We start from the raw sequence: 15,531 nt of genomic DNA, 5'->3' as shown, positions 1-15,531 counted from the left end.
TTTAAGGCCAAAAAATACAAGTTGGCTTTTTTGCAGTGTACTGTGACATGTCACAATGTCTGATGTAGAAATAAAGAAGCAGTTTTCTCTTCCCCTTGAATAGGATGCATTGAATAAACTCTGCTATGATGTGGGACTCCCTCAACCCCTCCCCCACTCTACACCCCCTGCCAATTTCCCCTCATGTCATCCCGTGGCCTCTACCTGTTTTGCGACGGCTGGAGGGAAGAGGACACCTTATCTTCACAGAACTTCCTCATGGCGAGAGTACTGAGAGCCTGGTCCGCCCTGCACGCACACACACACATTCAGACACAGATATATATGCCTTGAGCCAACTATTTCCATCATGGGACTTGCACCAGAGCCTCTAGATGCCAGAAAGTACATGGAGAGGATACAGCTGGCATTGGCCACAGGATAAACCAGTTTCCAGTGTTCCTGTGCAAAATCCTCTGGGCTTAATTTATCAAACGACTTATCAACAAAGCCAAATGGAAATCATTGAGCTACATATACTTGAATTACAACCCACCAGATATACTGGTGCAATAAGTTTTTATATTTGGCATGCACATGTGAACACTTGAATTTCCAATATGTATTTTCAAGTCAAGTTCAATAATTTTTAATATGTTCCATGTGTGGATATTCTGATGAACAAAATAAAAGTCAAATTATGGCTTTGGATGTCTCACAGACACTCACCCTGCAGAGATCTTGCTGTAGTGCATGTAGGCTGCAATAATCACGCCTGTTTTACCTTTATTGCCCTGTAGGGGGAGAGGAGCACAAAGGCAGAGTCATGAGTGCAATGGGACAGATCATTTTCACAGATTATAATACATGACATTATAAATTATATTCTTTTGATGCAAGGTTTTTGATAGAGAGACCGTAGCGGTATCAATAGCACATGCTTTACTAGCAGTGCATACTAATTCAGCCAAAATGTATGTAGGATGCAATCACTGCAAGAAAGGTGTGTCTAAAAACAAGATAAAACAGTAAATCTGAGGGAAATGATCTTGTTGCATGGACAGATAATTTACCTTGACAAGATTTCTTAAATTAAGATTATTAAATCTAGAAATAAGCATGTTGAATGCTTAAAATAAGAAATTAACTCTTAAAACAAGATAAATTATCAAACATTTCTAAATCTAAAGTTTTTTTTATCTTGGTAAGAAACAAATAATTGTCAGGTCACTCTGCTCGGGCCAGTTCATCGCTGCTTGGAGCTTTAATTTATCTTGTTTTAAGTGTGGTATTAGTACTTTTACTGAAGTAAAGGATCTGAATACTTCTTCCACCACTGAATGTATCCCTCTTTTTATTTCTATATCAGCTCTTTGAAGGTGCCACAATGGAGAACTAGATTCAATCTTTGAACTCGACTGAGACTCAACCTTTATGACTTGTGACTCGGACTTGAACTCAGGTCATGATGACTTAACTTTGACTTGACTCAGGCTCTTCTCTGGTGACTTGGACTCAAACACTGGGGACTCGAGATTGACTAGGACTTGAGATGTTTGTGACTGGACTACAACACTGGCAGAGAGAAGGGATGGTGACAAACCAGGGACAGAGAGATGTGGACAAGCAGTCTGAATCCAAATTAAAAAACTCCCTGTGGTGTTTTTTTCACACCGGCTGCTCCGTACTTCCTGACACATTCCAAAGACATTCCACCCTCGAATTCCTAATGCGACCCCTCCAGATACCAAGAAGGAGGCTGCACCTCCGCACTGAGCACAAATTAACCCTCTATGGTACAGTGTTGCCCTCAGGCAACATCCCCCTTTCTGGCCTGTCAAATTTCTACAATGCATCTTTTTGAGTGATGCAATACTTTAAATACAGCTTTGCCATTTTGCGCCACAAGAAAATCACTCAAAACGTCATTACCTGGCCCTTTTCCATCTGGAAAAAAAAATATTCCTACTAAAAGGAGAGTAAATGCTAATGATAAATGGACTTATATATCGCTTTTCTAGTCGATTTGCGACCACTGAAAGCGATTTACACTACAGACTGCGCTCATTAACCCACACATTCATACTGGTGGCAGAAGCTACCCTAAACGGTGCCACCTGCCACCATCAGGAGCAGTTTGGGGTTCAGTATCTTGCTCAAGGATACTTTGATATCTAGGCTGCCATTGTCAGGGATCGAACCACCAACCCTCCGATCGGTGGGTAACCACACTACCAACTGAGCCACAGCTGCCCCCCCAAACCTTAATTTCCTTCAACCTTCAATTTATTTTCTAATTAAATAATGGAAACTTGTCAAAATGCAACTGTTGCCCTGAGGCAACAACGTACCGTTCGAAGATTTACACTTGCTGCTCAAGACTTTAATTTTAATGAGTTGTTGGTTCAATGGTACAATGATTCCTACAGGCAACATTCTGACCAAAAAAAAAACTGTTAAAAAAGTTCCTTCCTATGATGTTTTTAAATTTACATTTTTTTGTAGTGTACCCTATTGAAGCTACTGAATCTTTTACATATGTTTATTAGGGCCTTGGGGCAATCGCACCGAGCACTACTGTTATACTGTGGATTTTTTCTTATTCCTCTTCCGGACGCAATTTCGTCCCGCTACTAGTCCTACAACTTAAAGAGTTGCAGGACAAATTATATATCAAAACGCGCGGTTTGATTGGGATCGGTATGCTATTACTTTTCTCTACAGAATACGAATTTTTCGCGACATAAGTCGGAATGTTCGTGTCAGAGTGTGTGATGTCATCGCTCAGAGTGTAGAGGGAGAGGTAAAACTGTCAAAAAATACATTTGAAAACTGGGCTCCAGGCCGCAAATTCCACTCTACAGAAATAATTTATACATAGAAACGTAGGAAAATTTGTCTTCTCACTCACAATGCTCTGGTAAAGCTGTCAGAGTTATAGTTTGGGCGTAAGACGCAGAGATGATCCACCAACACGCACCAACAGCCTCATTGGCTCCCATATTAAAAACGCATGAAGATTTCGGAAAAAGGGAAAAAAAAAGTTTTTTTAGATCGCTCTAACAAAGCTATTTTTTCATTTTTCTTTAAAAAAAAACATATTTAGACGTTCAGGAAGAACTCAGGACGCTCAAAGTGAAGTCGGATCAATGATAGGTATTATGGTTTTGCCAAAAATGCTTTCTGTTCGAGGCCACAAATTTCAGGCCACCTCTGGCTGCTGTCACTCTTTCATTAACAGGTGTCAGTTAATTCTGTTGATTGCTTTGATCTGATTGCCTTTGATCTTTAATGTGATTACAGTTACAGATACACACACACATGCGCGTAAACACGCACACTCCTCACACATGCATACACATGCTTCAAACACACACACGTAACTTTATATAATTACACACACACACACACACACACACGTAGCTTTATGTGATTTTAATTACACACACACACACACACACACATACACACACACACACACACACACACACACACACACATTTTGAGGTTAAAGGGCATAGTTTGAAATCTCTGAAGAATCTCATCATAGTGTACACACACCGGCAGTAGCCCCCGTGGCCCTTTCAGAATTTCCCCAGAGGGAATTTTCTAGTTAAATAAATGATGTTCAAATTGAAACAAAAACTCTCTTTTTCACTTTTACAGCCAACGAACCCCAAAAACTTCCAAAAAAAAAAGATTTATACAATTTCTTCAATTATGTTTATTTAGTCTATTTTAAGACAAAAAAACACTCCAAACACTTTTTCCCTAACTGGCATCATAATGCGTAGCATGGAGGGTTAAAGCCTGTTTGTGCTCTGTGTGTCTCTCACTGGAAAACTCTACGTTCACGAGAACTTTACTCAGTGGCGCTTCTTCACAGGGGCCTCCAGGGGCCACTGCCCCTGTGAAGAAGCCTTTGGCCCCTGCTGTGGCCCCTGTGTCAAATTAATAATAAAATGATCAATTTATAACGATGAACAATGGAACAATTCTAACCTTTTTTTTTGTTCAAACAATATCTCATTGTACACAAAAGGAACCCATAATGTTACATTGTATAATAGTTTAACTCTATGGAGTCTTATTGGGCTATTTTGCCCATTTTTGAATCCTTTTCATGTCTTTACATGTCTTTGTAAGTCATTTTGTGTCTTTTTTTTTTGTAATTTATGTCTTTTTTGGTTATTTTGTATTTTTTTTTTGTGATTTTGTGTCTTTTTTTGTCATTGGTGTCTGTTGTGTCGTTTTCAGTTATTTTGTGTCTTTTTTTGGTAATTTTATGTCTTTTTGTGTCTTTTTTTGGTCTGCTTTGTTTTTACTGCACTTTCAAAATAAAAAAGTGATTGTGCACAAAAATGAGAAATGTCATTGTCATACAAAAAAAACTGTTACTGTTGGTGAGTCTCATTATTTAAATCAATGTATTTGTATCTTCCAAATATACTTAAATGAGATGTTTAAATAAGCTAAAATAAAGATTTTGAATGCTTAAATATCATCTTTGCCATTTGTTAATGTGCTAATGTGCCCCTCTGATTAAACACTGGCCCCTCCTTGGCCCCCACAGTAAAATTGGTCTAGAACCGTCACTGACTTTACTTATTCCCGTCCTTGATGTGATGTGCAACTGGGAAAGAAAAGCCTCTAGCTAGAATGTTCTAGGAAAGTCAGCAGACCACAGAAGTAGTCTGGTTTTAGTATTTAAATTCTCCTCACCAAAACCAATAAATAAAACATCCAGACAAGCCGTGGGAGCTCGGTCGGCCCTCGCTGTTAGCTGGTCACTGTTTGGCAGAGGTGGAAAAGTTCACATTGCCACTACTTTCCTGAAAAGGACGATGTGAATGAATCACTGAATGTTGTGGAAGTTTAAACATGGAGTTGACAGAGTTTGATGTAGATTGTAGGGTTAATTTTCTGGCTTATTGAATTATATGGTGCACTCTGCAATTTTGGTTTTAGTCAAGTTATATTTTAACTGCAATATCTAACTGAATTTATAACACTTTACTCTAGAATAAAAAGGCTGAATAAACGTACAAACAAGTGAAGGAAATTGTAAGTGACATACTTTACATTTTATGATAGCAGTTGCAGCATGTTATCATAAATAAGCATTCAGTTGGTTAGACGTTTATTTCTGTAACATTCCATCATAATCCATCCTGCGTTATGAGCCTTTTCAGCTCTGCAGCAGTGGTGAAATGCAACTAAGTAGTATTTAGCGTACTGAGGTATAAATTTAATGTATTTTTCATGTGTATGTCCATTGCTGCCCTCCAAGGTTATAATAGTTTTGGATTTTTCATTAGTTTTATTTTAAATTTTGTTGTCAATTTTTGTTTTCAAATTCAGTTAGTTTTAATTAGTTTTTAGAGTGAGTTTGCTAGTTTTAACCCTCTGGAGTCTATGAAACCACCTGCACATGACTTCTTCATGACGTGAAGAATGAAGCAACATGGAGTCTTGCCATCAGCTTCCTTCTAAAGTTCTGGCTTGAAACTCCATGCCAGATTTTTCTTTAAATGATATTCGGCCAAGTAAAGCCAGAGATAATGTCAAATATATTTAGTATAAAAATATAGAACTAGATATTATCCTCATTTTACCTGTTATATGTTATATTTGCATATATTTTAATATATGCAACATGCACATTTCTGTGTGTGTGAAACATTTTCAACGTCAGATTTTATGTTTTCCTTTGTTTCTTTTGCGTTCAAAATTTTGATCAAGTAAGTCAAAGTTAAAAATTAACTATCAGGACATATAGGTGAGGTAACGCTAAAAAATCTGATACCAATATGGCATGGTGAAGATCTTTTAACGGATTTTTAATGGACATAATAGCCCAAGATTTCAGAGGGTTAATTATTTTTAATTTTTTGGAAAACGCTTAGTTTTAGTGTAGTTTTTATTAGTTTTAGTTTTTTGTAATGAGGTATTTGTTGGGTACCAGATTAAAAAAATAAAATGTATATAAATGTAAAATAAATGTATATACAATAAAGAAAATGTTCAATTTTTGCGATTCATTTTAAAATATCTAACACTATTTCTTTTCTGTTTTTTTTTTTTTTTTAATTAACGCAAAATAAAATATAATATAAAATGATATTTTGTTCAGAATGGGTTTAAATAACACCAAAATGTGACAATATTTTGTTGAAGTAAAACTGGGTCTGAATGAAAATGGTTTCCATGGTAACCCAGAAGGCTTCGCTTTACAGACAAAAAAGCATTTAATTGTGATTAATCACAGAAAAGTGTGCGATTAATTTGCTAGTATTTTTTAACGATTGACATCCCCAATTTGACCTAATCTTTAGAAAATACACAGGATTTAAATGTGGATAAAGAATTTGAATGTCAACGTAAAGAATGAAGCTTTCAGCTCTTCCGTTCAATGTCGCTACAGCTCATTACTACATTCCGATACTTGTTTCAAAGCCTGGGAAACAGTGGGACATCCGTCTGTTAAAACCCCTGGTTGCCCCCTGACCTCTAACCTTGCAGTGCAGGACCACCACGTGTTGGGGGTCAGAGGTCAGCCACGTCTCCATGGCCTTACATATGGCACAGATCTTATCCAGCGGCGGGGCGTGGAGGTCAGGCCAGCCAAAGTCATGAACCTGGTGGTTGGGATGGAGAGAAAGATCATGTGGTTCAGGGAGATTAAAGTCAAAGCTGTGAACTTGGTTCCCAACACAGTTTGGAGAGTAAAAAAGGAGGTAAATTCTACCTTTGTATTTAGTCGGGTGATGTCGTGGCGCCTCTCAGAGAGATTCAGGAGCTGAAAAACAAAACAAAAATGTTTGACATTGTGATGAGGGCTGGGCGATATATCAATATAAAAAATAGATCAATATATTTTTAGGGTCGGGACTCGAAAAAAAAAATGAATCTAATTAATTAGAGGCTTTGTAATTCATTAATCGAAATTAATCGCATTTTAATCGCATAAAAATATTTGACCTGAGAACAGTGAGAAGTTATTTTTTTCACATGGATTTTTAGTATACCATTGAATAGTGACTGAATACATAAGCTTAAGCAACAGAAATATTTTTTTTCAAGTCCAATCCAATCCAATCCACTTTATTTGTATAGCACGTTTAAACAACCAAAACGTCTCCAAAGTGCTGTACATAGAATCAACAAAAAAACAAACATTTCCATATAACAATCAGCAATAAATAATAAGTGTATAAATCTAAAATGATGCTATAAATAAAACAATTAATTCAAACAGATAAACATAGTGAAATAAATAAAAGACGCAGTTCAAAGTAGTAAAATAAATAAAATGAATAAAAGACACAGGGGACCACAAAACTCACGCAAAGTAAAAAAAAAAAAAACCAACAGACCAGTGCAATTTTTGCCATTAAGTGTAGCAAGTGTACCACACTAGCGCCCATGCTAGCTGCTATATGTTTAGCATTGAGGTGATACTTGAGGCTGGATGTGCTGCGGTGATATGTGAATTCCTTGTTGCCTAGCAACACAACCATGCTCTTATGGACGCTTCCATCCGTTGGTTTTTTAGTAACTAAATGTCCCATCATCCACGGGGCCAACCAAAGGTCTCATCAGCTTCTTCCTTCATGTTCACTGTGGTTTGTTGTTGCTCCAGTATAATCGGTCCTCCTGAAACTCATCCAGTGAGAAACGTTCCGTGGTGCAAAAATAAGTGTGATTAAAATGCGTCAATTTTTTTGACGCGTTAATTTTTGTGTACTTAATTAATCTTAATTAACGCGTTAAAGTCCCTGCCCTAGTTATTTTTAAATGTGATATGGAGTAAGATCATATCGGATTTATATATATAGTTCCAAAAAATGTTTTCTTTATTTATAAATGCTGCCCTTACTAGGGTTTGTCATATCTAGTTCTTTTGTAATGTTCGTTATTTTTTTCTCATATAAATATATTCATTTCACAAAAAGATTTTATTTCTTAGGCTGTTGTTCTTATGTTCTATTTAGCTTTGGCTTTGACTGAACATTTGCTCTCACTTTGCGATAAAAATATCAGGATATATATCGTATATCGACATTCAGCCTAAAAATGACTATATGACTTTTGGTCCATATCGCCCAGCCCTACGTTGTAGTCAGTTTCAGTTGTTGTGGGCGTGACAGAGAGAAACAAACACTGCTAATTTGTGGGTTGCTCAGTGTATTTTGCGGCATCCCGTGTCAAAACATATCGTCTCTTTTGTGGAATCTTCAGCTGAATGAGCTCTAACAAACATCACAGACAAACTATGTGGCATCTTGTGTTGTATTTCTGTTCCCTCACCAGAAACTTGTCCTGGTGTTTGGACTTGAGCATGGCAGCCACCTCCTTCAGGTTCACACGGTATCTCTGCTCCTCCAGCTTTGGCGGGAAGAACACGGAGATGATCCTCTCGGTGATGTAGGTCAGGTCGAAGTCGTAGTGGCGCTCCATCACTCTCTCCATGACACGGTCCACGCTGAAGCTCCTGGAGGAAAGGAGAAGGAAAAAAATGGAGGAGGAGAAAGTCACAACATGGAAAGACAATGAGAGGATGGTGGACATGAGTCAAAATGTTGTTGGTTGTTTACTTCACATTTTAATTACCACTCAGTTTAATGCTAGGTTTGTAGTAATGTTTTTTAATTTAAAAGTATTTAATAACAACAAAAAAATCAGTCTTTACTGTGTATTCCATATGATAATTCATTGTCTTTAAATGGAATTGTATCATGATGCATAATCATGTTGTCTGAATTAAAAAAAACAAGCACATAATAACTCAAATTTCCAAAATATTAAGTGTTTAAATTTTGAGATTGAGGTTTTGGTTTTACTTCACATTTAATTACCACTCAGTTTAATGCTAGGTTTGTAGTAATGTTTTTTAATTTAAAAGTATTTAATAACAACAAAAAAATAGTCTTTACTGTGTGGCCATTTCTTAGACTATTTGTTTATTAAATTACCACACAACCTGCTTTATTTTGATATATATATGGTTATTGAAATATAAAGTTACCTATACTGGGATAGAAGATTTTGGCCATATATCCCAGCACTAATTTGTCTACAGTTAGATTAAGATAAAAAAAAGTAAAGAGGGAGTAGAGAGGAGTGGTACAAATAATAAAGCAAAAATGTAATATTATTTTTAAGGTTTTCTGACTGATAAAAATGTATGTCGTTGGTTGTTTATGGCAGCTCCTCTAGACTAGGCCTGTCACCATAATCAATATATCGACTTATCGTTTGCTTAACAAAAATGGACACGATAGTTTTTCCAGACTCAATAAATTGTCGTTTACAATCTTGTTTGTTTACATAAGTCATCAACATTCAGTCATGCTTCTTTCCCTCTCCTGTCAGTCAACCTGTGGGGAGGCGGGGCTCATACACACACACACACACACACACACACATCCTTGTACTTCTATCTTTGTGAGGACCCTCATTGGAATAATGTATTCCTTAGCCCCTTGCCCTAACCCTTAACCTAACCTTCACCATCACAACTAAATGCCCAACCCTAACCCTAACATAAACCTAATTGTAACCCTAACCCTAAAACAAAGTCTGAACTCTCCAACAAGCCTTTAAAGAAGTGAGGACCGGCCAAAATGTCCTCACTTCACAAAAATGTCCTCACTCTGTTGGTAAAAACGTGTTACCATCCTCACTATGTAGGAAGTACAAGAACACACACACACACACACACACACACTCCTCCAGATACACGTTTCACACACACACACACACACACACACACACACACACACACACACACACACACACACACTCCTCCAGATACACGTTTCACACACACACACACACACACACACACACACACACACACACACTCCTCCAGATACACGTTTCATACACACACACCCACACACACACACACACACACACACACACACACACACACACACACAGAGTGTCATAAATTAATCAGTTCCAGTCTGATGCCACAGCCGTGTGGGAACATTTTGGATTCAAGCCTGATGAACACAGAGAGCCCGCTAACATCAACAAGCCCGTATGTCAAATCTGTATGAAGATAGTCGCAAATTCTCGCAATAAAAAGTGGCAACACAAGAAACCTCAAAGTTCATTTAAAACACACCATCCATCCAGTTTCTTCAGAAAACAGGGCTGGACATGGAGCCCTCCACTAACCCACAACTTGTGATTAAGGGTACCTTTGCCAAAAAATGCAAATATAAACGTGACAGCACAAAATGGTGCACGCTCACAGATGCCGTTACTGGCTTTATAGTGAAAGACATGCAGCCATTCAACACTTTGGAGAAACCACACTGCAAAAAAAGTCTAAAAACAAGATAGAAACACTAAATCTGAGGGAAATGATCTTGCTGCATGGACAGATAATTTCACTTGACAAGATTTCTTAGATTAAGATTGTTAAATCTAGAAATAAGCATGTTGAATGCTTAAAATAAGAAATTAACTCTTAAAACAAGATAAATTATCTAACACTTCTAATCTAAATTTTTCTTTTTTATCTTGGTAAGAAACAAATAATTGTCAGGTCACTCTGCTCGGGCCAGTTCATCGCTGCTTGCAGCTTGTGTCTTTTTTGTGTCTTTTATTGGTCTTTTTGTGTCTTTTTAGTGTCTTTTTTTGTCTTTTTGTGTCTTCTTTTGTGTCTTCTTTTGTGTCTTATTTGTGTCTTTTTTGTGTGTTTTTGTGTCTTTTTTTGGACATTTTGTGTCTTTTTACATCTTCTTTTGGTCACAAAATGACCAATGCTGCATGTTGAATGCTTAAAATAAGACATTAAACTCTTAAAAGAAGATAAATTAAAGCTGCAAGCAGTGATGAACTGGCCCAAGCAGAGTACACTGACAATTATTTGTTTCTTACCAAGATTCAAAAACTCTAGATTTAGAAGTGTTAGATAATTTATCAGTGCAGCGTTTAGAGAAATGCTGCAGACTTTTGATAGGCAGGACGAATTGCCTAAAAAAAGTTACATTTCCCAAACAGCCATTCCATAAAAGTTATTTGCTCTTAAAAAGGATGTACTTGAATTATTATGCTCTAATATTATATCAGCGGCATAAAAAACAACAACAACATCAGCAATACTGTCATTTATTGTCATAGTTTCTGGGAAAAAACAATGTTGTATACAACAACAATGTAAACAATGTTTTATCGTGACAGGCCTAGTCATGACACAGTGTGATGAAACTCGCGGTTGGATGGATAGAGAGAAAAATAGAGGATGAAAGGAAAGGCAGTAACTGGATACTGTGTGTGACATGTAGACCAGTTCAAAAGCCAACTTGTTCCACCGCATGATTGACGCTAAATCTTCCTGAAAGAATGAAGGAGGGGTCTAAGGAGCAAGTGAAAGAGGACAGCAGAATATAAAAAGACAGAGTGCAGAGCAGGGCAGATGTGGAAACTCATTATTTTATTGTGGAAAATCCCTCTTTGGAGCAGAGGAACAGGCACTTCAATAACATGTATTTTAAGAAAGGAGTGAAATGACCTTTACCTTGGCAGGGTGTTTCTCTGTTTGGCGTAGGTCAGAGACTTGGTGGACCCCTGTGGAAAAACAGAACAAAGACACGGTTGGTTAATGAGGCCTACCACAACCCAAACACATGCTCCAGTCAAGTTCACATGCTTTTATTTCATTTCCACATAACCAACCAATAAATGAGATTGTCTTAGTGGGAGACGATTCCATATGATAATTTATTGTCTTTAACCCATAAGAACCAAGACCCAGTAATCCTTAAAGGAAAGTTATGGGGGATATACCACACGTTTTCTTACATAACCAAATTGTCAGATGTGATCAGGTTCATTCTTATGTGACAAGGTCAGCTAATGGTGGTCAGATGATGTTACCATGTCCAAAATCAAATGCCTTAAAGAGAACAGTTATTTATCGTGCTATCAGTTATTGGAATAATTGCCCACTGAATATACATGAACTGAATAGTAAAGTATCTTTTAATTATTACTTGAGAATGCACTATTTAAATTTGTTTAAATAGTATAATTAATCTTAATTAACGTGTTAAAGTCCCGGCCCTAGTTTATATATATATCTACGGTCCCTGCATCCAGCAGCCAATGGCACGTTCCCGCATGACCTGAGACATCTGAGGCATGATGACTTATGACAAAATTTTGTGATGGCCTTTATGTCTAGGTATCTAGGAGTGTCTGCTCATTCTGTCTGATCACCGTCTGGAAATGCCACACACATGTACTGAGGGAAATCACTGCATCACTGAGCAAATGCTCACTGACAGAGAGATGGATTTAAAATGTTACACAGATCAAGAGAAATAATCCTATTGTTCAAGTAAAAGTCATTCAACACTGTTGAGAAACCACACTGCAAAAAAGGTGTGTCTAAAAACAAGATAAAAACACTAAATCTGAGGGAAATGATCTTGCTGCATGGACAGATAATTTCACTAGACAAGATTTATTAAATTAAGATTATTAAATCTAGAAATAAGCAAGTTGAACACTTAAAATAAGATAAAAAAACATAAGATTTAGAAGTGTTAGATAATTTATCAGTGCAGTGTTTAGAGAAATGCTGCAGACTTTTGATAGGCAGGACGAATTGACTAAAAAACATACATTTCCCAAACAGCCATTCCAGCATTTCAATGCCAATGTTCAAAATTCTTGAGAATTAAAAGTGAATTGCTCTTAAAAAGGATGTACTTGAATTATTATGGTTTAATATCATTATATCAGCGGCATAAAAAAACCCAACAACATGAACAATACTATCGTTTATCGTCACAGTTTCTGGAAAAATATATCGTCCTAAAAATGTTTTATCGTAACAGGCCTCGGAGCAAATGCTCACTGACAGAGAGATGGATTTAAAATGTTACACAGATCAAGAGAAATAATAAAGTCAGCATATGTTCACTTAGAGTTGTTGCTATATATTTGACATGGCGCGTTTATATTTTTGTGATGAAGCCTTTCCTTTTGGCTGACATATCAGCTCTAAGATGTCTCACTATGTAGGCAGATTCCTGTGACACCACCATCAGAACACATTTTTATAATGCTTTCCTGTTATAGCATGTAATGAATATTGCAGCCTTTAATAAACACAAGGTTTGTGTATTATTTTCACAGTCTCTTACTGTATCTGGCATTGCTCTCTCTTTGGTTTGTTCGGTATGTTCTAAATCAAATTCAATGAACCACAAACGGGTTTCCCCTGACAAGTTTGGAAATTTCCAAGACAGATAGCATGACACTGGGGACATGGGGGGGAGACAGAGGAAAAGGAAGTATGCAGAGAGAAAAGCATGGGGTGAGGAGGACAAGAAGAGAGAATGAGAGGTATATTAACCCTCTAGATCAGTGGTTCCCAACCTTTTTCTTGAGGGAGGCACATTTTTACCATTGTAAACTTTGGCGACCCCCCCATTGTCCATTGCTTCTATGAAGCCGAACTCAATGTGACTTTCATGGTACCCTCTCTTTTTCTTTTTGAGATATTCAGCATTTTCGTCTCCCTGACGCTTCACCATTTTTCCATTAGCTCTGTGTTTCTGTTGTTAGGTGAGGTTACCGCTAGGTGAGGTTACTGCTAGGTGAGGTTACCGCTAGGTGAGGTTACCACTAGGTGAGGTTACCGCTAGGTGAGGTTACCACTAGGTGAGGTTACCGCTAGGTGAGGTTACTGCTAGGTGAGGTTACCGCTAGGTGAGGTTACCACTAGGTGAGGTTACCGCTAGGTGAGGTTACCACTAGGTGAGGTTACCGCTAGGTGAGGTTACCGCTAGGTGAGGTTACCACTAGGTGAGGTTACCGCTAGGTGAGGTTACCGCTAGGTGAGGTTACCTCTAGGTGAGGTTACCACTAGGTGAGGTTACCGCTAGGTGAGGTTACCACTAGGTGAGGTTACTGCTAGGTGAGGCTAGGTGAGGTTAATGAATGATTAAACGTTTTATGTAGCCCTTATTTAGTTGTTTTTGTCCCATGAATTAAATGCTGACTCATCGAAATTTAACACATTAGATATATTACATCCCTTAAAATCAAGAGGGCTTCACGACCCCCCGTGGATCCTTAGTGCCCCACTGGGGGGGTCAGGCCCCCCTGTTGGGAATCACTGCTCTAGAGTCCATGAAAGCACCGGCACATGACTTCTTCATGACGTGAAGACATAAAAATGAAGCAACGTGGAGTCTAATTGCCATCAGCTTCCCTCTAAAGTTCTGGCTTGAAACTCCATGCTAGATTTTTTTTGGATTATATTCGGCCAAGTAAAACTGGAGATAATGTCAAATATATTTAGTATAAAAATATAGAACTAGAGATTATCCTCATTTTACCTGTTATATGTAATATTTGCAACCTGTATTCATATTTGCAACATTTAAAATTCTATGTATTGAAATATAATTTTCAAGATCAGATTTGATGTTTTCCTTTGGGTTCAACATTTTGATCAACTAAGTCAAAGTTAAAAATTAATTATCAGGACAGGTGAGGTAACGCTGAAAAACCTGATACCAACATGGCATGGTGAAGATTTTTCACAGATTTTTAAAGGACATAATAGCCGAAGATATCAGAGGGTTAAGTGCGCTCACCAGGTGCTGGATGTGTCGAGAAGGAGCGGTCCCTCTACGCTGCTGGATGCAAGGAAGGAGTGGTGACAGGAGGAGAAGGGTGTGAAGGGAAGGATGGTAAGAGGAAGTGGGGTAAAGGGAGGAGGTCGAAGAGAGGAGAGAAGAGAAGAGGAGGGGGAGACAGAGGAAGGAAAGGAGAGTTAATTAAACAAACAGACTCTTTAATGGATAAACATTACTACTTCCTGTGGCAACATCAACTATTTTTTTCTCCTAGACTGGAATCCTTCAGTGCTCCGGGAATGAACCGAACTCAAACTGAGTTGAGGGCTCGGCTTCCCAAAAGGAATTCAGCAGGAGGAAACCATACGGTGGTTTTGGGAAGCCATATTTGTAACTATGGCCAGACAAAGAGGGAAAACCAGTCTTGTAAACAGAATGCTGCTGAGGAAAAGAAACGAAGGAGACTCACCAAATCATTGGATGGAGCTGGGATGCATGCCGAGGTCACCTGGAACACACAGAGACAACCACATGTCAATACAGCGTTCACACACACACACACACACACACACACACACACACACACACACACACACACACACAGGAAAAAACAAACAAGCATCCTTTTTGCCTCAGGACAGAGGGAATAAGTCAGAGTTGTGTTCAACATTGTGGAAAATATGCTTATTATCTTTCTTGCTATGAGTGAGCTGAAAAGATTGATACCACTCTTGTATTTTAACTTTTAATATGCTGAAGACAGGAGACAGTTATAGAGAGTGTATCCCAAATTGGACACACCTACAATGCCGCACTTTCCGGTGTTTCCACGATCATTTCGAATAAGATCTCCACATCAGTGTAGGTAGAATTGATTTATACATAATTAACAATCTACGTGTGAAATTTAATTTATGTACATGTAGGTTTACATGTCTAA

The 15,531-nt window shown here is 37.9% G+C and overlaps 1 protein-coding gene across 7 annotated transcripts in view; it reads right to left on the bottom strand.

The window, feature by feature from the left end:
* tns2a (tensin 2a) overlaps nucleotides 1-15,531 on the bottom strand; it is a 116,005-nt gene that overhangs the window by 28,728 nt on the left and 71,746 nt on the right. For 5 of the 7 annotated variants that reach the window (XR_009394400.1, XR_009394401.1, XM_059333193.1 and 2 more), the window contains exons 4-11: nucleotides 15,061-15,099; nucleotides 14,610-14,651; nucleotides 11,516-11,565; nucleotides 8,290-8,473; nucleotides 6,728-6,778; nucleotides 6,495-6,617; nucleotides 709-773; nucleotides 205-288 (exon numbers count right to left, since the gene is read on the bottom strand). Coding sequence is in view for 5 of the 7 variants with exons in the window: in XM_059333193.1 (XP_059189176.1) it covers nucleotides 205-288; nucleotides 709-773; nucleotides 6,495-6,617; nucleotides 6,728-6,778; nucleotides 8,290-8,473; nucleotides 11,516-11,565; nucleotides 14,610-14,651; nucleotides 15,061-15,099 (638 nt within the window). In the remaining 2 variants the exon portion in view is untranslated. The remainder of the gene's footprint in view (nucleotides 1-204; nucleotides 289-708; nucleotides 774-6,494; nucleotides 6,618-6,727; nucleotides 6,779-8,289; nucleotides 8,474-11,515; nucleotides 11,566-14,609; nucleotides 14,652-15,060; nucleotides 15,100-15,531) is intronic. The other 2 variants (XM_059333194.1, XM_059333196.1) reach the window with 2 other exon arrangements.

Source organism: Centropristis striata, chromosome 5 (genome assembly GCF_030273125.1).
Source record: "Centropristis striata isolate RG_2023a ecotype Rhode Island chromosome 5, C.striata_1.0, whole genome shotgun sequence".
In the NCBI taxonomy this organism is placed as follows: domain Eukaryota; kingdom Metazoa; phylum Chordata; class Actinopteri; order Perciformes; family Serranidae; genus Centropristis; species Centropristis striata.
This window is presented reverse-complemented; position numbering and strand designations above follow the sequence as displayed.